This window comes from Pteronotus mesoamericanus, unplaced genomic scaffold (genome assembly GCF_021234165.1).
Source record: "Pteronotus mesoamericanus isolate MK-2021 breed Mesoamerican mustached bat unplaced genomic scaffold, CSHL_Meso_final contig_43, whole genome shotgun sequence".
Classification (NCBI taxonomy): Eukaryota; Metazoa; Chordata; class Mammalia; order Chiroptera; family Mormoopidae; genus Pteronotus; species Pteronotus mesoamericanus.
In genome coordinates, this window is record NW_026555161.1 from 33706 (window position 1) to 57503 (window position 23798).

The 23798-nt window shown below is 36.2% G+C and overlaps 1 protein-coding gene across 2 annotated transcripts in view; it reads left to right on the top strand.

Annotated features, from left to right (window-relative positions):
• The first annotated feature begins 1512 nt into the window (after window positions 1-1512).
• The window catches only part of NAALAD2 (N-acetylated alpha-linked acidic dipeptidase 2), a 55279-nt gene continuing 32993 nt past the window's right edge, over window positions 1513-23798 (top strand). The window contains exons 1-8 of one of the 2 annotated variants that reach the window (XM_054577432.1): window positions 1513-1594; window positions 2294-2405; window positions 9922-10108; window positions 12428-12529; window positions 13274-13399; window positions 15177-15363; window positions 21752-21845; window positions 22926-23024. In XM_054577432.1, the coding sequence (XP_054433407.1) occupies window positions 1513-1594; window positions 2294-2405; window positions 9922-10108; window positions 12428-12529; window positions 13274-13399; window positions 15177-15363; window positions 21752-21845; window positions 22926-23024 (989 nt within the window). The remainder of the gene's footprint in view (window positions 1595-2293; window positions 2406-9921; window positions 10109-12427; window positions 12530-13273; window positions 13400-15176; window positions 15364-21751; window positions 21846-22925; window positions 23025-23798) is intronic. The other variant, XM_054577433.1, reaches the window with a different exon arrangement.

A 23798-nucleotide genomic window follows, 5' to 3' on the forward strand; every position in this document is an offset into this window, starting at 1 on the left:
AAGAGAAACATCTATAAATGTGGTAGTAAAACGGGAGGGCAACCTAGTCCAGGGCTCTTGCTGCCTGTCATGGCTCAGCCAAAAAGCAGACATGGGGACTGGATTATAACGGATCTTGTATCAATATCAGAGGCCGACAATCTGAGAATGTGGTAGGCAAACACCCCAACATCCACCTCCCCTTGAGCTTTCCGAAGCAAGTTAGGAGAAAAGTGGGAATTTGGGAGGGGGAAATTACTAGGGAGAGCTGAAAGGGGAGCCTGGCAGCTTCTTCCCAAGTTCGCAAGTTGTTACAACACCTGTGGTTTATGGCCAGGACGGTGATATGTTCTCTGATGAGAGAGAAGAGGCATGAACCATTCGCTCTCAAGTGTCTTTGGTTACAGGAGATAAGGTCTTGTGATTCACTGACTGGCTGTAAGTTGCTCAAACTGTCTGGACTTGTTGAATTTTCCTGTCTCAGTTTCTCCCTTGCATTTGCCCAGGAATTTTCCTTGCATTCTACCATTTTGTCTCAGTAGGAGGGGGAGGACAAGGAGGATGGCACTTACTGAGAGCCTACTGTCAGTTATAAAACAAAGCGCTTTCAATGGTTAATCTGGTTAAATTGAACCTACAACACTCGTGAGGTAGAGAAAAACCCCCGTTACAGAGGAAGAAACTGAGAATTACAGAAATTTGGAGACTTGCTTAGTTAAGAAGGCACAAAAGAACTCAATCCAATCCGTTTTTTAAAAAAGATTTTATTTATTTTTATTTTTAGAGAGAGGGGAAGAGAGAGAAACATCGATGTGAGAGGGACAGGGATTGGTTGCCTCTCAGGCGCGCCTCCAACCAAGGGCCTGGTCGGAAAATCAGGCCTGTAGGGACCGGAATGGAACTGCAGGTTCACACCCACCCCCTGGGCCAGCTCCAGTGAGGGCCCGTCCTGTCGGTTTTGATGTCATGCGCGGTGAAGGATCTCCTGCGTTACAGTGGAGCAGCCAGGACCCAAAATGCTTCCCAAGTGTGGCCAGTTAGAAATTAGGACAGAGAATCTACAAGTTAGGACAGAGAATCTGGGGACAGCAGGGTAAAATACAGGGAAGGAAAAAGCAGGACTTAAATTCATTTTCAATTGAAACTCAGCAATTCCTAGAATGGGAGTGGCAGAGATGCAAGTGAACAGTTCTTTAGGAAACAAGTAGGGACGTTTTCAGTAGCCCCCACCACACACTTGTTCGGGTAACTGTAAGATCGACCGACTGAAAGTCGCCAACCAACAGAGAATTTGTTTGCTTCCCCTGCAGGGCTCTTCCCTTGCAGCCCCCGAAGGACCAAAGGAGCCAGGAGTTGTTTCACGGGGGATTTTACCCTCCCCGGGAGGATGAAGGGCGGAGGCGTAGTCAGAGGCGGCCACGGCCTGCGGAAGCGTGGATGCTCGCCAGGTCCCCTTTCGCACTCTCTCCGTTCATCTGCACTTTCCAAGCTCCTTACAGCAGCCTGCGCTCCAAGCTCAGTTGCGAAGAAGCCATGGCGAAGTCCAGGGGCCGTCTCTACCTTTGGATGTGCTTGGCTGCAGCGCTGGCGTCTTTCCTTGCAGGATTTATGGTGGGTAAGTAAGTGTTCAACCCCCAGAGCAGCCGCTCCTCCGTGGAGAAAAGCGGGTTGGGCTGTAGTGGCCTCGCTCGGCCAGTGGAGCTCAGTCGCAGTGGAGCTGGTGAACTCCCGGAGTTTCGGCCAGACTGGAAATCTAGTGGAATGCATTTGGGCCTTCCTGCTAAAGTGTGACTGAAATCCGGATTTATTAAATGCTCACTGAGTCAGGGTACTGGTAAGGGCTGTCGGAAAGACAGGTTAGAGCTGTCACTATCCGCCGGTATGAAAACGGTTGTTTCATTTCCAAGCATTATTAATGAATCAAAACTTCTAATTAGTATGTGCAGCCCTGCAAAAACTGCCCTTCCTTCATCGTGTATTAAATAAATATTTGTAGAATGCTGACTGTGTGTCAGACACTGTACTGAGAACTAGTTCCCTCGTGGAGAACAAAACAAAGGTCCTTGCCTTGATGCCTAAGGTGGGAAAATGAAAAGAACTTCCCTCATACAAAACTCTTTAACCAACTCAAAATCACATTATACAGCAGAAGTTGAAGGTTCCCTGCACTTAATGTGAATATATTTGTAGAGCTCACCATGCTCTATTTCTTACTTAGGGAAGGGCTATTTTTGGCATCCAGCTTTTATAAAAGTCTAAAACAATTAAGTGTATACATGGCATATATATGTGCATATGTGTATTCTCCCCTTAGGCTGGTTTATTAAACCTCTGAAAGAAACCGCTACTACACTGCGCTATCATCAAAGCATACGGCAGAACCTGGTATCCGAGATGAAAGCTGAAAATATTAAATCATTTCTTCGGTAAGTTTGTTTTGCATATTAGATCTTAAAAATAAAGTGTTTAAATTATTGCAGAATGAGAAGTGTATTAAAACTGGTTATATTCATATAGGTAGTCTTCTTTGAATGAAATTATACATCACAATCATTTATGGTAGTTAATGTCCTTACACGACTCTTAGGGTAAAATCTATTTGAATGTTGCAGGAGTCTTTCTTCCCTAACTTCATCCATAGAAAAATTATCTGATTGTTTTATTGAGAGATGTTTCAACTTTATGCAACTTTGGGCTACAACTGAATGTTATTTTTTGTTCCTCACTGCCTGGATTTAATCAGTAATGTTATTTAAGCATTATGTTTTCCAGGAATAACTGGTTGTAAATGTTGACTTTGAGGAAAGGAGGTTAAAGTTTCAGATTCTGTCTGCTGCAGGTTAAACCTCTCTCTCATGTTGCAAATATGCAAAATATGCAAAACACAAATAGGACAAAAGGAGAGCAAATGGATCAGTGAAAATCCACCAGTCTCTAGGCATGAAAAAGAGTGATATCTGGGGGCGTGATTATGAACTCCTTGAAGGTAGTCACCATGACATTTATTTCTATGTTCAGGATCTTCCAAAGAATTGTCATAAGGAATACCCCAGCTTTACTGAAGCATTACTTATATAAAATAAACTGCTTCCATATAAAGCCTACAACCTGAGAGTACTGACAGATGAATAATATACTCAACATACCACCTCCACAATCTTGATACAGAAAATTTACATCATGTCCTTTGCAGTTTATTCCTCCCTTCACCCTTGACCCCTGACAATCACATATCAGTTTTATGTCACTGTGGATTCCTTTGTATTTTCTAGAATTTTATATAAGTGGAATCATACAGTAAGTTTATTGTTTTTTACTGCTGATTAGTATTACATTGACTGAATGCACTACATTGTGTAGATGATGGACATTTGAATTTCTAGGTTTTGATTATTATGAATAACACTGCCATGAGCTTATGTTTGCAAAATTTTGTGTATACATATGTATTCATTTCTCTTGGATGGCTGTTTTTGGATAATATAGCTAGCATATGTTTAACTTTTTAAGAAAATGCCAAACAGACTTCAAAAGGGATTATACCATTTTCCATTTCTACTGATCTTGGATGAATGTACAAATGCTCCACATCCTGGCCAACCCTTAGTATTGTTAGTTTTTTAAATTTTAACCATTCTAATGGGTGTGTAGTGGCATCCCGTTGTGCTTTTAATATGCATTGCCCTGATGTTAAGCATCTTCTAATGGGCTTTTTGGATAGTTGTATATCTTCTTTTATAAAGTCCTTCCTTAAGTATTTTTCTATTTTTGAATTGTTTTGTTTTCTTATTATTGAGTTCTAGGATTTCTTTATTCTGGATATACCTGTGTCAGACATTTATTGTGAATATCCTGTTCTATGGTTGGCCTTTTTTTATTTACTTAGTGGAGATTTTGAAGGGCAGAGATTTTTAAGTACAGTTGACTATTTTTATTTTATGTTTCGTATTCTGTGTGCTATTGGACTTTGCCTGTGAGAATTTGGGAAGATTTTTAAAAACTTTTTTAGAAGTTTTGTAATTTTAGCTTGCACATACATTTAGGTCGGTGATCCACTTCCAGCTAATTTTTTGTGTGTGGTAGGAGGTAAGAGTTGATGTCTTTTCAAATACAAATATTAGTTTATTCCTGCAACATTTGCTGGGAAAAAAATAAAACTTTTATTTTTCCATTAAATTTTCTTGGCCTCTTTGTTCAAAATCACTTGACCATAAGATGTGTGGTCTGTTTTGGATCTTATATTTTTTCTAATAATGATCTCTAGATTTATATATCTCTATACTGCACTATATTTTTTAGTATAGTTTAATAGTAAGTCTGAAAATCAGATAGAGTTAGTCATACTTTTTTAAAAAATTGCTTTAACTATTTTCAGTCATTTGTGTTTCCAAGTAAATTTTAAAGACAACTTCTCAATTTCTACAAAAACAAAAAAAGCTTCCTGGAATTTTGATTAAAATTGCATTGACTCTATATATGAATTTGGGAGAGAAATAATATTTTTAAAATACTGAGTCAATCTCTTCTTTCATTCATCTTGGGGGATATACTACAGTTTAACTTTTCACTCATTGAGGGACACTGCCATTTTTCCCAGTTTTGGGGTATTAACATATGCATAAAGGTTTTATGTAATCATAGGCTTTTATTTCTCTGAGACAAATGCCCAAAAGTGAAAATTGCTAGGTTGTACATTTTTAGTTTTAGAAGGGTCTGCCAAACTACTATATAACATGGCTGTATTATTTTATGTCTTCTAGTGACATTATCACTACTTTAAATTTTATTCATTCTGGCAGGTGCATAGTGATACCTCATTGTGGTTTTAATTTGCATTTTCCAAAGGTTAATTAATTAATTATATTGAACATCTCCTGTGCTTATTCATCATCTGTATACGCTCTTTACTGAAATGTCTGTTCATGTCTTTTGTCTATTTCTACATTTTTTTCCTTTTGAGCTTTGAGAATTCTTTTATTTTCCAAGTACAAGTCCTTTGTAAGCCTTGTGGTGTACAGACATTTTTCCCAGTCTGTTATTTGTGTTTTCATGTCTTAACAGGGGCATTTGCAGAGCAGAAATTTTTAATATTAATGAGGTTCAGTTTATCAGTTTTTTCTTTTATGGATCATGCTTTTGGGTTCATGTGAATAGTCCTTGATCCCTTTTCTCCTCCCTCTCTTCTCCCAAATTTTATAGTTTACATTTTACATTGAAGTCTGTGATTCACCTGGAGTTAATTTTTACATAAAGTAAAAATGTTTGATGAAGTTTATTCTCCTGCCTATGGATATATCTAGCACCATTTGTCGAAATGCTATCCTTCTTCCCTTTAATTGCTTATCCACCTTTGTCAAAAATTAATTGGACACAGCCCTGGCCAGGTAGCTCAGTTGGTTAGAGTGTTGTCCCAAGATGCCAAAGCTACGGGTTCAGATTCTTGTATGTGCCTGGTCAGGGCACATAACAAGAATTTGAAAAAGATTTTCTAGGAGATGCCATAATGAAATAAATTGTAGGACAGTTGTATACTTTGATTATTCATAAAATATATATTAAGTAGCATTGTAACAGTCAGGAAATATACCAAAAAAAATTAGTTGGACATATTGTGTGAGTCTGTTTCTGGGTTTCTATCTTGCTCTATTGATCTGTGTGTCTACTTTCTCCAGTACTACACTGTCTTTATTTATTTACTTCATTAAATTTATTGGGGTTACATTGGTTAATAACATATAAGTTTCAGTAAAATGGCAGAGTGTCCTATCAGGTGGAATGGAATGCCTATATTTAAATTTATGTAAGTTAAAAGGCCAGATAAAATGTTAACACTGTTGAATTATCCACAGCATATCATGAAGTGTCCAGAAGAAATCACATAGAAAATAGTATGAGGTATCAGAACCAAAACTTGGCCAAACATTAAAATCTATGTCTGTTTATTATAGCTCTACTTTGTTCTATTTTTTTATTTTTAATTTTTAGATTTATTTATTTTTAGAGAGAGGGGAGGGAAGGGAGAAAGAAAGGGAGAGAAACATAGATTGGTTGCCTCTTGCATGCTCCTCACTGGGGACCTGGTTTTTAACCCAGGCATGTGCCCTAGTTAGGAATTGAATCAGTGACCCTTTGGTTTGCAGGCTGTGCTCAATCCACCGAACCACACCAACCAGGGTTCTGCTTTGTTTTAAAGTGTAATGTAGCATAAGGTGGTAAGTTATGTATGAAAAATTTGCATGATGATTATATGCGTGGAGTTGGCTTTTCTTTACATTTAACTGAATACAGAAATTGACAAGAATAAAAGTAGAGTGAAATACATTGAATCAGAAGCCCAAGATTTGAATGAATGAAGAGGAGTTACCCAGTTTTCACCACACCTAGCATGTGTAGAATGCATCAGCTTTCGGTATGAGCTTCAGAAGAATTGTTATTTTTGAAAGAAGTAAAAGGAAATACATTTCAAAGGGCCAGGGGAGAATAAGGACTCCTACTTGATCTCCTAGCCCCGAGATATGTGGGAGCATGGGAAATAAAACAACTTGGAGGAGAACAGGGACCTCTGAAGAAATCAGTTAAGGCAAGGAGTTGGAGTAAACATTCAGAGAAGAGGCTAAGGGCAGAGAATTGTTGTCATAGATCCAGAGGGTTCAGGAGAAAAAGGATAGAGTTGAGAGTCTAGGAGGGAAAGGTGGGGTTCAGAATTTTGTTAAAGGGATTAATGTAGTGGGAACAATTTGATTTTTCTCCAGGCTCTTTCTTGTTGGCACATCTTTAACTGTTGCCTGTTTGTTCTCCTTTAGGAGGGCAGGAGTTTAGTAAGGATTGCTTTCCAGCCCAGGAATCTCTTGATTGGTCCATAACCCAACTATAACTCCCCTCTGGCAATGGTTCGTTTGAGAAGGGGTGTATAACCCTATTTTACCTGATGAAATGTGAGGAGAATTCAGCTGAGGTTTTCCACAAAAAGCTTCCCTCTGTTAAAAGAAACACAAAAGAGGACATAACTGTTCTAGTTTCTATTTGTTTGTCCTCAACATTATTGTGTGAATATATAACACCTAGAGCTGAACGCTCAAGTTGGGACCATAAGGAGAAATGCAGATGTAAAGGATGTTATGCTCTGCTGCTCTTTTTTTTTTTTTTTTTTTTTTTTTTTAGCATTTCTTTATTTCATTTCAGTGGGTTCTCTAAAATAGGTGAGGCAAAAGTTCATGGTTAAGTCTCCATTTTAACTTAAGAAAATATATTTATTTTTCCTAATTGTAAGGATATTGTCTGCTCACTGTGGAAAATGAAACAATTACAAATTATGTAAAGTAGAAATAAAGTATTCCCAGCCTTGCTGTATTTTTGTTATAAAAAATAACTTTGGTCTATAAAAACAATTTTTTTTACAAACATTGTATAAGTTATTAATATCTGTAACCTGCAGTTTTGCTTTAATGCTATGCGAGGTCTGGCAGAAGAAAGGCCCACTTGAATGTGGCTGGTAGGGTAATGATATGGGTGTAATAATTCATAGTTTTAATTCGAACATTTCACCTAAAACGTCATATGGTGTGCTTGAGTGTGATACTATAACATTACAGAATTTCATACTTATGATTTTGTAATAAAAGAGTTTGTAATAAAAAGGCAGTGATATTTGTGCCAGGCCCTGTAGAAAGGGAAGTCTTCACTGAGGAGATGGAGGCTCGAGGAAGTCCTAAGGAACAATTAATAGCCGGTAGGAGAGAAAGGTGAATGAATAGAAGTGGTAATAGAGGGAGATTCAGTTAAACAGGACATTTACGTTTGAGAGAAAACCTTGTGAAAAGGCTACAAGGTGATCACATCAGGAGAAAAATGAATCTATTAGATGATACAGAGCGGAGAAGTTAATAAGTAGAGTGGGACATGACGCTGGAAGGTGGAAGGTGGATCCTGTGAACACGAGGCCCAGCCCAGGCTGGGCTCAGGTGGTTGGAGCGCCTTCCTGTACACCAAAAGGCAGTGCGTTCGGTTTTTGGCCAGGGTACAAACGGGAGGCAACCAATAGGTGTTTCTTTCTCTCTTCCTTTTTCTAACCATATCTTTGGGTGAGGATTAAAAGTAAAAATTAAAGAAAAGGAAAAGAGCACTCTATGCCATGTCGGGGTATGAACTAATAATGCAGGGGTAGGGAGCCAGAGAAGGATTTTAAGCAATTGAAAAATATGATCAGATAAATGTTTTTAAAATAATCACTGTTTATCAAGGTGAAACAAGTACAACCTTCAGATTCTAGTCCTGGTGTTCAATAGTTGTGGAATTGTGAACAAGTTCTTTAAGTACTCTCTTTTTCCTCATTTTCAAAATGGGGAGAGTGGAATAAGAGTTATGAGGATTAAATGAGATAACCCATGTGAAAATACCTGGTCAAGTTCCTGGCATATAGGAAGTTTTCAATAACTGTTAATTTTCCTTTTTTTTTTTTTTTGTTCTATGGTTGACTAGAAAACCAATTTACACAAGTATTATTGCTCTACTGATAGGGGAAAGGGGTTGGGGAGACTTTTAAAATATTTACTTCAAGCAAAGTATATCTCATTAAGGACTACATTCATAGGACCACCTAAATGTTTCAAATCATTTAAACCCAGAACCAAGAGAACATTGCCCAAATTCAATTCAACAAACCTCTGTTGTATAATTCTTAGATAACAGGTAGGAACTAAGCAGGAGGAAATATGACACTAGAAATGCATCAACTTTAATAAGATAAATAATTGCACACAATATAATGAAACAACAGTAGACATATATGTTAAGTAGACTGCCCAACTGGTTTCTGGCAAACATTTTTTTTTCCATCAAAATGTACTTATTTACTGATGAGCAGAAATAAGGCACGCCGTTGGTAGGGAGGTGTGTTTGTCCAGGGTGTTTTCTCACACCTGGGCCTCTGCTGATTGTATGTACTTACCTCAGAATACATGCTTTTCCAGGGGAGCATAATGTGAAAACTACAGTTATACACAAACATTTAAAAACTGGGTTGGGGCAGAAAAATAAATTTTTCTCCCACATTTCTAAGGTCTTCTGGCTGGAATAATAATAAAATTAACATGAGATGAATTAACAGGAAAAAAATAACGACATTTATTTACTTATTTTTAAAGATTTTATTTATTTATTTTTAGAGAGAGGAGAAGGGAGGGAGAAAGGGGGAGAAACATCAATGCATGGTTGCCTCTTGCACGCACCCTACCTGGGGACCTGGCCTGCAACCCAGGAACGTGCCCTGGTTGGGAATCAAACCAGCCACCTTTTGGTTTGCAGGCCCACACTCAGTCCACTGAGCCACACCAGCCAGGGCAAAAAATAACCAAATTTAATACATAAGTATACACGGGTGTTCCATAAGAATATGGGGCCTGAGCACAGATCAGGCAGTTAAGGCTTATAGTCCATCTTGAGCTAAGAAGAAGTGGCATTAGTGGTTTGGGACTTAAAAGGGCAAGAAGGCAATTCTCATGGAGATGGAAAAGCCAATGTTTGGTAAATACGGGTTTTCTGGGCTCTCTTTAACAATGGGACAAGTCAAATGGGCTTTGCTAGGTTCCTCCCTGTCTATCACACTTAGTTCATATCAAACTATAGTTATCTATAATGATATCTACCTTCCTAGAACAGGTCCTCTATCTAAATTATTTTAGTCCATAAGGAATAAGGCCAAAGGTTATTTCTTGAACATAACTAGCTTAAAATAATCAATATCCCAAAAGGCGTATTTTGGGGTGGCAAACTTTGCTCCCCCTCACTAGAAATTGGTAAGGCTAGTGGGGTTTTATTATATCCCTGATACAGAAATGATAAATTAATGGCTAAAGTATGAGTAATGGACCTAGAATAGTTCTTAGGCACATCATTTGAATATAGTCATCTTTAACTCTCCCTTGTATTTTATTTTCATTTTAGTTCTTTTACAAAGCTTCCTCATCTGGCTGGAACAGAACAAAATTTACTGCTTGCCAAGAAAATCCAAAGTCAGTGGAAGAAATTTGGACTGGACTCAGTCCATTTGGTTCATTATGATGTTCTCTTATCTTACCCTAATGAGACAAATTCCAACTATGTATCAGTCATGGATGAACATGGAATTGAGGTGATGTAGAATTGTTGGTACTTCTCATATGTTACAGCTTCACCTATTTATGTGAATTGGAATTTAGGGTCAAATAAAATTAAATTTGTTCATAATGCAATGGACCTCATTTTCTAGAAGTTAATAAGTTGCAAACTAATTATTCAGTGTTTACTATGTGTTAGGCACAGTGATCATTCCTGAGACCAGAATGAAGACTAGGACATGGTTCCTTTGCTTAAATAAGGTGAGGCAGACATTAGAATGCATATTTCACATCAACTTTATAGTAAGTGCTATAAAGAGTATGAGTAGGGTTCTTTGTCTACAATGAAAAGGACCGGTTGGCCTAGCATTGACAAAAGAACGTCCAAACCTGTCGAGAATTTTTATAAGAGTTTGAGCAAACTCATGGCATATGTCAGGTTGCAGCTTTTTATACATTTGAAATCAAGTAGGGAACATAAGGAAGATTACCTGGAGGTATGAGAAAATAAAGTAGAAAATGAAGTCAGGATAATTAACAAGATTATGTACTCTTGAGGGTAGTAATTTCAAAGGTATGTTAATTTAGATGCACAGAAGTAATGGTCAGGGCTTGCTTAAAGCAAAGGTAAATTTACTAAAAATTTATATGCCTATTTTTACAAAAGACAATTATGGAGAAATGTAGGAGTAAACATTGTATTTAAGTGGAATAATAAACATTTTTTAAAGGAAAAAAAGTTATATGACTAGGGTGTGACTACCCACCATGTCCTGCCCAGTTAGGAATTTATGATGATCAGATCACCCTGTGAGGTTACTTTCCACAGAACTCCTTTTCTTGTCCACACCACCCTGTAAGTCAGAGAAGACTTCCTGAAAGAGTTGATATGAGAATCATGAAAGATTCTAAAGGATTAATTAATTCCATGAAAAAGCAAGATAAGAGGTCTCTAGGCAGAAGAGAAAGTATCAACAAAGCTTGGAGACATATACTAGTTTAGTGTTGTTAGAGGGATTTAAAGATTTTCTTTATTTCAAGAGTATAAAATACAAAGTGAGCCTTGATAAGAGATCAATCAGGATACAGTTGACTCTTGGACAACATGGGTTGAGGAGCGCTGACCTATAATCCTTGTATAACTTGTGATTCCCCAAAACTTGACTAATAGCCTACTGTTCACTAGAAGCCTTACTGATAATATAAACAGTCAATAAACACAGCTTTTGTATATTATATGTATTATACACTATATTCTTGCAAAAAAGTAAGATAGAAAAAAGAAAATGTTATTGATAAAATTATAAGACAAAATACACTTACAATACTGTGAGATATGTGCAAGTCCACATATAAGCAGACCCATGAAGTTCAAACCTGTGTTCTTCAAGGGTCGACAGTATATGTTTTAGGGACCTGTCATAGAAGGACTAATACACTGTCCTAAGCAGCAAGGAATTCAGCCTCACTCAATTGAAACCATTGACAAGTCCTGAGCAAGGAAGGGTGTGGCTAGCAAGATAATTTAGATAGTTTGAGCAGTCTGCACATTAGACCTAGACTGGCCAAGGAGTTAAAGTTGGAGTCTAAGACAATAGTGCAGGTAGATGGTGAAGCCCTGAATGAGGACGTTAGCAGGAACGAGGAAGCGGGATAGATTTTAGAAATAGTTAGGAAGCAGTATTGGCAGGTATTGACTAGTGATTGGAGGAAGGAGGTGAGAATGGAGTTCAACTTGATTCCTAGGTGTCTGGTGTGGGTGGCTAGCTAGTCATGATAACAAAAGCAGCAGGGAATGCAGATCCAGAGGCAGGCTTGGGGGGAGAGAAGATAAATTGAGAGTTTAACAGCTGAGTTTGGACATGGCTAGCTGAAATGCCTGTCAGGCCCTTCATTATAGAGTCTGGAAAGCTGAGCATCGCAGACTCATTAGGTATGGATAAAACTTTAAGAGTCAATGAGATCTTACAGGAAAGGAGTAGGAAATGAGGCCAGCACTGTGCTGGGGATAAAACTCAGGAAACATTATTTAAATACAGATGAAAGAAAAGAGGCTGCCAAAGAAAGCTGAAAGGAATAGGAGTATCATGAGAATGCTTCCTTCGAAGCCCTGTTTTTATACTTCAGATGGGAACTTTTAGTTACCGAAATTGCATGTATTTGTAGAAGTTTCTACTATTTGGAAGACAATAACAATGATAATGCTCTTTCTTATTGTTGCCAGTGGAATTTATTTAATCACAGAACCTGGTTTCCAAATGCTCTACCTTAAGTATATACTTGAGGGCAAAATGCATTATTCTTTAATAGCAACCTAGAAAATTTCTAACTTCATGTGTTTCAATGCTTGCTAGGTTTTTAAAACATCATACTTTGAGCCACCACCAGATGGATATAAGAATGTTACAAATATTGTACCACCATATAATGCTTTCTCAGCCCAAGGCATGCCAGAGGTAAAATAAAAGATATTTTCTTACTCAACTCTTTAAAACTGTCTGTTATATAAAACTTATGTGGAGGACTAAACCAAGGAGAGTAGGAGGATCATACATGCTGATCTTTGAGGTTCAGTGCTATGTACACATTTCCTGAGACGGAGAAGGCGGGAGGAGGGAGAAGAAGAGGAAGATGAGGAAGAAAAGGAAGAAGGAGAAGAAGGGGGAAAAGGGGGAGAAGGGAACACTAGAAAAAAAACAAAAACACATAAAAACCAGAGTCTGATAGAGCAGATGCTACTCTGAAATAACAAAGAAACTGCTAAACATGGTTTTAATTCAGTAAGGGCAATGGATGTTTTTACAAGCTTTTTCCTTTGTTCATAGACTGACTTTGCTACAGACTTATTGATGTGATTTATAGATCACATTACAGAAATTTTAGGATGAATACCATGGAAATTAAACATAGTTGGGATTTTAAAATGACATTTATTTCCTGTGACTTAGGATACAAAATAGATAATTTCTTCAAAATAGAGTACATGGTTTAAAATGTTTTACATGTTGTCATTTTTAAAACTTTTGAGCATATTGAAATATTTTCTGACTACTTCTACAGAATGAGCATGGATCTATTTATTAAACCCAAACCAGGAAAGAAAACTTTTGATGATGCAGTTTTGTGAGACAAAGTTATTTGGTTTTCTCTTTAACTAAAGCAGTATTATGTATTGTTTTTCTTATTTTTTTCCCCTACAGGGAGATCTTGTATATGTAAACTATGCTCGTACTGAAGATTTTTTCAAACTAGAAAGAGAAATGGGCATCAACTGCACGGGAAAGATTGCCATTGCCAGATACGGGAAAATCTTCAGAGGAAATAAAGTATTGTTATTTGTCTTTCTGGAGGGAAGAAGATAAAATATATCCTGTAACTGTAAATGAACATCTTATATCCCAGTTTCCAAAATTGCTTTCACTATATCTATATATATGTGTATATAAAAATATATATGTATGTATAAAAATATATATGTATACACACTTCCATGGTTGCACAGAAAATCCTATTTTTATGTTACCTCACATATCTAGAAAGTGAAAGTATTTTCAGTCATTTTATTCCCAAAGCAATATTTGCTTATTTAATTGAAGGAAATTTATATAGACTAAAAAATAAAATAAAATAAAATGCTCTCCTGTATTACCCAGCTTCATTGCCCAGATATAATCCATCTTAACAGCTCTTTCCAGACCCAGTTCTGTGAAATAGGACTATAAGTATAGTCTCCTTAATCATTTTACATATTTTTTTTAACAAAGAGGGTATCAGACACTATATATTGTATAACTTTATTCTTTCACTCGGTAATAACTTGTGGGTATCCTTTCATGGTATAGGACTCTACATCTAACCGACCTGGGTTTTGGTCTAATCTGGGCTTCCTATTCTCTAGATCTTGTAGTGTGAGCCAGTTGCTTAACCTCAGTGTTTCCTCATATACGACATGGAAATGCTAATACTAACACCGATCTCTTAGAGTCCTCATTAGGATTAAATGACTTTATGTTTGAAAGCAAATCAGATAGTGACTTGTATGTAGTAATTCCTATGTATAGGTAACTGTTTATTAAGTAAAACCTCATTATTTTAGATAGTTACATAATATTTCACAGACTTGATAAGGAATTTATTTAACTCTTTCTCTGTCAACAGATGCTTGCTGTGTCTTAAATTGTCACTATTACAGATAATTCCATTGTGAACATCTTTGCAATGTGTACTTGAACATTTGTGTGAAGGTTTTTTTATACTATAGATTCCTAGAAGTTGAATGGCAAATCATATTGCATATTATTTCAAAATTTTGATAGAAATCTGATTACCCTTCAAAAAAGTTGTGACAGATTGCACTCTCACTAATGTTATATGTGAGTGCTTTCTGAATATTGGAATGTTTTAGTTGATCAAAACTGATGGTTATCTTTTACTACAATACTTCTGGTAATGAAGAATTCAGTATCTTATAGGGAAGATTTTCTTATTTGTGCTCAATTTGGATTATTAGTAAAGTGTTTTCAAAACCTCTGTGGGCAATTTTCCATACACTATGACTATTCAGCATAGAATTTTAAGTTAATTTAGCTCCACACATACTATAGGGTGATTACTCTATGACATGCCAGATTTTGGAGGGTGGACTGTTAAAAGTAATTAAGACATGGTCTAGGTTCTCAAAAACACCCTCTGTGCCAGTGTTTTCTTATACATAAAATGAGAATACTAATAATAACATTTGTCTCTTAGAATCCCAACTTTAGGGGAACAAGATATTTAAAAAATATTTTTAAATGCTTTTATCTGTCCTAGCATAGAAATATGCACAAAATATAGAAGCATAAAGAAGGGAGGCATGAATTTTGCATTTAGGAATAATAGGAATGTTTCACAAAAGTATGACTTTTTTGGAGTTGTGTAAAATAAATGAGAGTTGTTAGGTCTACCAGAAGAGAAATAGTATTCAAGACAAAGAGAACCAAATGAGTAACAGCATGATAAAACACAGGGTCTAAATGTCCTTGAATTAAATTGATTTTCTCTTAGATGAGTAAGTTAATCATTTGCCATTTCTACATCATTGATTGTGTATTGCTCCTGCAGGTTAAAAATGCCATGTCAGCAGGAGCCATAGGAATCATTCTGTACTCAGATCCAGCTGACTACTCTGCCCCTGACGTGCAGCCGTATCCCAAAGGATGGAACCTTCCTGGACATGCAGCTCAGAGAGGGAATGTGTTAAACTTGAATGGTGCTGGTGATCCACTCACTCCAGGCTATCCAGCAAAAGGTAATAGATGAGCCTGTCGTGGTCTACCCATTTATTGCAAAAATAGTACTTGCCTGTATAAAAGGTATAAAAGCAAGCATCTACAGAACAACATTAAAACTGCGTGCAATGATATTTTGGGTTGCTGTTGCTAGGAATTCAAAGACATTTCCCTTGTATTAGTTTTAGTTTTTCATGAGGTGTGACACGAAGAAGGGAAAGTCAGTTCAATCATCTCCATTTTCTCTCTACCTTTAGTAGAGCAGAGTTTCAGAAACAAGATCCTCATATCCAAAATAGCACTGCCCTTACCAAACTAGAACATAAGGTTTCTCTTTTTTTAAGTGTACTATTGATTATGCTATTACAGTTGTCCCAGTTTTTTTCCCTTTTCTCCCATCCACTCGGTTCCCCACTTCCCTCCGGTGATCCCCTGCTTAGTTCGTGTCTATGGGCTGTGCATGCAAGTTCTTTGGCTTCTCTATTGCCTATACTGTTCTTAATATCCCCCTCTCTATTCTGTACTTACCCAATTATGCTTCTAAATCCCTATATCCTTTCCACCATTCTTCCCCTTCCCCTCCCAGCTGATAACCCTTCACATAATCTCCATATCTATGATTCTATTCCTGTTCTAGTTTTCCTATGTTTTTATTTTTGTTTTTTTAGGTTCAGTTGTTGATAGTTGTGTTTGCTATCATTTTAGGGTTCATTGTTCTTCTTTTTCCTAAATAAGTCCCTTTAACATTTCATATAATAAGATCTTGGTGGTAATGAACTCCATTAGCTTTATCTTGTCTGGGAAGCACTTTATCTGTCCTTCAATTCTAAACAATAAGTTTCCTGGAAAGATTAATCTTGGTTGTAGATCCTTGTTTTTCATCAGTTTGAATATTTCTTGCCAGTCCCTTCTTGCCTGCAAAGCTTCTTTTGAGAAATCAGCTGATAGTTTTATAGGAACCTTTGAAGGTAACTCTCTGCCTTTCTCTTCTTTTAAGATTCTCTCTTTATCTGTAATCTTTGACATTGTAATTATGTGTCTTAATGTGGCCCTCTCTGGATCCAACTTGTTTGGGATTCTCTGTGCTTCCTGGACTTGTATGTCTATTCTCTTTGCCAAACTAGGGAAGTTTTCTTTCATTATTTTTTTCAAATAAGTTTTCAATTTCTTGCTCCTCTTCTTCTCCTACTGTTATCCCTATGATTCAGATGTTGGCTCTTTTGGACTTGTCCCAGAGTCTTCTTAAACTCCTCGGTTTTGGGGTTTTTTTTTTTTTTTTTTTTGAATTCTTGTTTCTTCATTTTGTTTTGGTTGAATGTTTATTTCTTCCTTATGTTTCAAATTATTGACTTGAATACCAGCTTCCTTCCCTTCACTGTTGGTTTCCTGTGAATTTTTCTTTATTTCTCTTGGTAGATAGAGCCTTTATTTCTTCCCTTACATTTTTGCTGTACTCAGTGAGATCTCTGAGCATGCTGACCACCAGCGTTTTGAACTTTGCATCTGATAGCTTGTCTATCTCCACATCGCTTATATCTTTTTCTGGGAATCTGTTCTTTCCCATCATTTGGGCCGTATTTCTTTGTCTCATGATTTTGGAAGCCTCTCTGTGTCTGTGTACTAGGTAGAGCCACTTTGATTCTGTTTTAGTGCTCCTGTTAAGTCACATGAAATGGAGCCTTGGGTATTCACCCAGGGCGGTGGGGGGAGGGGGGCAACCATGACTTTTTGTGTGGGAGGGGTTGAAGAGGGGACACTGCCACTGCTGGCTAACTTGTAGGGGCTTGCCTGGCCCTCACCCCATTTCCAGTCACTTCATCCACTTCCCCTATGCAATTGGCTCCCCTCCAGCTGCTGCCCTGGTTGTGGTTCCCAGGGTGCATATGTTTGTGTATGTTCCAGGCTCTCCTGAGAAACTGGCAGTTTATTCTGCCACCCTAACCCCAACTGGATTTATAGCCAGAAGTTATGAGGCTTTCTTTTCTCTGCACTGGAGCCCTGGGCTACTAGGTCTGGCCTGCGACTGGTCTTGCTGGCTCACAAAGTGTCTCCCTGATTTTTATACACCACACATGAATGTGGAGCTGCCCGCTCTGCTGGCTGCCACCACCTTGCCACCTTGCTACCCCTCCGTCTCTCTACCCTGGTTCACTGCTGCCATACTGAGTCCTCTCTTCCCCAACTCCCCATCTGGATGAATAGAACTCCTTTAAATCCTTTGTTGTCAATTTCCATATAGTTCTGGGCTTTTTTTCTGGGTGATTTTCTGACCACTCTGGGTGTTTTTTGTTTTTAAGTTGGTTGTGTTCCTTCTTATGGTTGTGCAATGAGGCGAGGCATGCCTATCTATGGCTCCATCTTGACTGGAAGCTAGAACGTAAGGTTTGTGAATTGCCTAGTGATTTTATCCTTCTCTAGAGCATACATTTTTTTTTACAGGATACATTTATAATTTTATTACAAAACCATTCTTTTGGCATTAGTTGGTTACAGTAATGGAAAGATACTGTGAGTATGGTATAGCAGCTCTAATGTAACAAATTCATTCCTTGCTTCCTGAACTGAAATTTAAGTTACTTCATATCCATTACATACCAGCTATCTGCAATCATTATTGCTGCAATTCCTGATGCGTACACCATTTAGGGAGAAGTTAAGAGATGAGAGTAAACGTTGATAAGACTACAAAAATTCCTTTATGGAACTTTGTTTCTTTTCCCTCCCCTACAAAATTACTTTGCTTGAAAAGAATCAAATTACTTAGAGCTAGTATGCATAGCAGCAGCACTCAAGGAACATTGTACTTAGTTCTCGTTAAAAAGTAATACCTGTGCAATGCAAGTTTTACACCACAGGCAAAAAGGAATGATCACTCTAGTTTTAAACTCCTGCATTAGAGTTTCTTAGGAAGATAAAAGCATTCTATCAAGTTCTTCTAGATGGTGTTATTGCTGTACATTTGTTGGTGGGTCCCTTTATGTGCTGTGTTTAGAACATACATTTTTATTTTTAAAAATACCAGTGAGTTCATTTGTGTGTTTTTTAATATCTAAAGGGTGAAACGTTTTGACCTCTGTTTAACCATCTTCACAGTCAAGATAACGGACTTACCTGTAACCCAAAAATTTCCTTTCACCTCTTTGTTATGGCTCCCTCTCAGTCCTTCCTGTTCCCTCCCTGCTAATCCTTAGACAAACACTATGATCTGCTTCCTGTCAGCACAGTTATTTTGAGGTCCATCCATATTGATATGTGCCAATAATTCATTCCATTTTTGCTGGGCAGTATCCCATCAAATAGATGTACTAGTTTGTTTATTCATTTACTTGATGAAAATGTGGATTGTTTTCAGTTCGGGGCTATTATGCATAAAGCTGCTCTGAAGAGCTGTATACAAGTCTCTCTGTATACATGTTTTCATTTCTCTTTAGTAAATACATAGAAATGGAATGGCTGGGTAATATGATAGAGGTATGTTTAACTTTTTAAGAAATTTTTTAATTGTTTTCCAAAGTGATTGTACCATTTTACATTCCAGCAGCAGTGTATGAGTGTTCGAACTGTACATCCTTACCAACACTTAGTATGATAAATCTTTTTGACATTATATTCTAATAGAAATTTGAGTTCTCCAAGTTGCAATTCTTTTTCAAAGTTTTGTGACTATTCTAGGTCAATTCCATTTGAATTTTAGAACCAGTTTACCAATTTCCACAACTTCCTGGGAGGTTGAAAGAGATTGAATTAAATCTGTCAGTCTTTCTGGGGAGAAGTGATATCTAAAAAATTAAATTGAATCTTCAAATACCTGAACATGGTATAGTTCTCCATTTACCTAAGTATGCTTTAATTTCTCTCAGCAAGTTTAAAGTTTCACTGCACAGATTATGGATGTCTATTTTCACATTTATCCATAATCATTTCATATTTTTATGCTATCTTAAATTACATTGTGTTTTTATTCTATTTCTTAATCTTTATTGTATGTTTTTTCCATTACCATTTAGTCCTCATATACCTTCCTCCCCCCAGCAACCCAGCAATCACCACACTGATGTCCACATCCATGAGACTTTTTTCCTTTTTGCTCAATCTCTCCACCCCCTTAAATTACATTTTAAATTTCAGTTTCCAACTGTACTGCTAATAAATAGAAATACTATTGTATTTCTAGAAGAAATATGTTGATATTGTATCCCATACACTTGTTAAACTCACTAATTAGTCCTACTAGGTTTTTGTTAGATTTTATCAGAGTTTGTACATAGATAATCATGTCAGCTGCAAATAAAAATATTGTTCTTCCCAATCTGGATGCCTTTTATTTCCTTTTATTGCCTTACTGCACTGGCTAGTACTTCCAGTAATTTGTTAAAAAGAATTGTCAGAGTAGATATCCTATGCTGCCCCAAGGAGAACTCTTTCTCTGTTAAGTATGATATTATCTGTATGTTGTTTTATAGATTCTTTTAGTCAGATTAAGGAAGTTCATGTCTATGGTAATGTGACAAGTTTTTATCTTAACATGTATCTAGAAATTTATATTGGGTTTTGTCAAATACTTTTGTTGCATCTATTGAGATGATCTTGTTATTTACTTTTGTGAAGTTATACTGATAGACTTTTGAATGTTAAACCAACCTTTTCATCCTGGGGTAAACTCCACTTGGGCAGAATGCATTATCCTTTCATATATTTTTAGTATATTGCTGAATTTGTGCTAAAATTTGTTAAAATATTAGTCTTCAAGGATATCAGCTTATAGATTTATTTTCTTATAATATCTGTCTCATTTTGGTATCTATAATGTTGGCCTCATAGAATGAGTTGGTGAATACCTCATCTTCATTTTTTTATGCAAGAGGTTTTTTTTTCCCTTACAATTTTATTTATTTATTTCTAGACAGATGGGATGGGAGGGAGAAAAAGGAGGAGAAGAAACATCAGTGTGTGAGAGATGCATTGATCAGTTGCCTCTCACATGTCCCCAACTTGGGGTCTGGCCTGCAACCCAGGCATGTGCCCCAATAGGGAATGGAACCAGTGACCCTTTGATTCACAGTCTGGTGCTTAATCCACTGAGCCACACCAGCCAGGGCTATGCAAGAGTTTTTAAGAATGGATTTGATTTTGTCTATGAATGTTGGGTAGAATTCCCTACCAGATCCATCCAGGCATTAAATTTTGTTTGTGGGGATGCTTTTAACTACAAATTCAATTTTACTAATAGATATATGGCTGTTTAGGTTATCTCTTTATTCTTGAGTGAGCTTTCAGAGTTTGTGTCTTTCAAGGACTTTTCCCATTTTATCTAAGTTACTGAATTTATGAGCATAGAATTGTTCATAATATTATCTTGTTATTTTTTTCTTTGCAAGTACTAGAGTGATGTTTTCTTTATTCCTGATATAAGTGATTTATGTTCTTTTTCTTTTTTTCCTGCTTTGTGTTGCTAGAGATTTATCAGTTTTATTGTTCTTCTAAGGGACCATCTTTGAGTTTTATTGATACTTTCTATCCTTTTTCTGTTTCCTATTTCTTAGATTTGTGTCCTGGTCTTTGCTATGTCCTCTCTCTTACTTTTCCCCATTTATCTTCATTTTCTAGCTTCTTAAGATAAAATCTGATGCTTGCCATTTGTTTGACACCTTCTGTTTTTCTAAAATAGGTGTTTCAGTGCTATACATTTCTATTTTGGTTGAAAGTCAAAGTCCTAAGGAGACTTTTAAGCCTCGCAATATTTTTCTACCTTTTTCTAATGAGAATATTGTGTTTGGATAAAATCTTTATTACTTTTTGCTAAGATCTCTTGAATTCCCTTTAATTTTTTTACAGTTATTTCTAAATACAGTTATTTTGAAATATGAGATGCATTTTCTAGACATCTGGTTAACCGAGGCTTCAAGATATCCTTGAGAAAATAAAATATTATTTTTAAGAACAATTTTTAAAATTTATTGGTTTGAGAGATAGAGAAAAAGAGAAAGAAACATCAATGTATTGTTTTACTTATTTATGCATTCATTTGTTAATTCTTGTATGTGCCCTGACCAGGGATCAAACCTGCAACCTTGGTGTGTTGGGATGACACTCTAACCAACTGAGTAACCCAGCCAGGGCAAAATAAAATAGTCTAGTAAAATTCAAGAGAATTATTTGGAATGTCAAAACAAGTTTGAGGAATTACAATACCTATAATTCATTTTAAATTAGAATGTAAGTGGTTCTATTTCTTCGTGTTGTATTAAATAGACCATAGTAGGTAAAACAGTCATTGATTTGGGGGGAACTTTTACCTTTGAATATTATGTAAAATGTATTACAAATCTACAATAATCATAAAAAATTTTTTTAAACCCCTGGCTTCAATTCTTAATTGTTTTCTCTTTATGCAATTGATTTTTGCAGAATACACCTTTAGACTTGATGTTAAAGAAGGAGTGGGAATGCCCCAAATCCCTGTACATCCCATCGGATATAATGATGCAGAAGTATTATTACGGTATAGTGTTCTTGTTAGATATCACATTAAGGTATTTTGCACTAATGTGTTTATTGTTTTTTTTTTTCTAAAACCAGTGTAACCTAATCATGTTAAAAGTCTTGGGTCAAAATAGCTCCTGAAGTAGGAATAACAGATCACTCCTTTTTTCCTCCATAAATGCAGTCAGTTTAGTGCCTAAGAAAACATTACTCTTTCTGCTAAAAATTAAAGTCTCAAAAGTGAAACTATGTCCAAAGTTAAAAATACTGATGTAAGACCTTTCAAGTAGTTGAGTTTTCTTAGATATTCATTTGATATCTGTACTTGACCTGCATTTTATTTTATTCTATTTTTTTATTATTTTATTATTTTATTTTAGTACTTGACCTGCATTTTAAAAATATGATAATGCCCACCACTTATTAGATGTGTGAACTTGGATTGTTTACCCTATCACTGATTCTCTTCCTTTATCTGTAAAATGAGGACAGAAACAGTTTGTCCCCAATAGGATTATTATAAGAAGTAGACAAGATCATGCATGTAAAGTATGTAAATATGATAAACATTCAATTAATGTTTGCTATTATATGCATTCTGTAATTGAAGTTCCCTTTCAAATATGTTACATATTTTTAAAAATCTCTGTATCAGTACAGTTTAATAATTGCTTTATGAATGCCTACTATGTATTAAGCAATTTCTCTAGAAGTTAATTTCTCCTTAGTACAGTCATGTATTTCATATTTGCAGGATTTTTGGGACCTAATGTGTCCCTACATAAACAGATAAAGTCAAAAGTAAGGAGGCTGAAGCTTTTCTTTTCCCCTCACTATTTTTTTTTCTCCTTAGCTCTTATCACTAACATATTAAATAGTTCTTTATGTATCTCAGTATGGCTCCCCCATTCGAACGGAAGCTCCTCAAGAGAAGGGAATTTTGACTGTACCTGGCACTTAGTAAAAGCTCAATAAGTATTTGTTAAATGTATGAATGAAATATCTCACCACCACTCTTTATGAATGTTTCTAAGAAATTGTGATGCTCAACCTTTTCTTTTTTTTTTTTTTTTTTGTCATTTTCATTTTCTCTTGACAGCCATATGGGAGGAACAGCTTCACCAGATGACAGCTGGAAGGGAAGTCTCGCTGTGGATTACAATATCGGGCCTGGCTTCACAGGGCATGGTTCTTTCAGGTAACTTCCTATTAATTTAAGAGCCTGAAAAGTTTTATATGTTTAATGGAGAAATGTCAGGATAATTGTTCTGCCAGGTAGATTTTGCTTATCTTCATTTTCCCATTTTTAATAATGAATAATTGATCATTTTTATCTTTTAAGTACTTACAGAATAATGTATTGCATTTCTTCCTGTAGTGAGATGACCTTTATTTCATAAAGTCTCAAAAATTGAGATTTGTGAGTTATGGATTGAATATTTTAACACTTTCCACTTAAAGTTTTAAAACAGTTTTCATATCACTTTCAAAATGTTATGCATGTGAAACACTAGGCTAACTTCAGGGAAAGGAGTAAAAGAGAGAAAGGAGGCAACATTTATTAAACATTTGACTGTGTGGGTAGGTTAAGCGAGTCAAATGAGTAAGCACGTAGTTATTGTAGGGCTCAATACACATATTTTAATTGTTATTAACACATTATACCTCTGTTGTAGAGGGGGAGTTACAACAGACCTACATGTTTAATAAGCTTAATTTTACAGAAAGGGTAAATTTTCCACTGGATGGAGGCAGGTAGGAATTGCCAGCTAGAAAGATCAGCTTGCAGGGAGTTGCAAAACAATGTATCATGACTCACCTGAAACGATAGAGAGGAAGTGCAATATAAAACTGATAAATCAAAGAAGATAAAGCTCTTTTAACCAAAAAAATTTTATATTTTATAAGTGCTGGAAGCAACATAAATGCCCATAAATAAATAGGTGGATCAAAAAACTGTAGTACATTTACA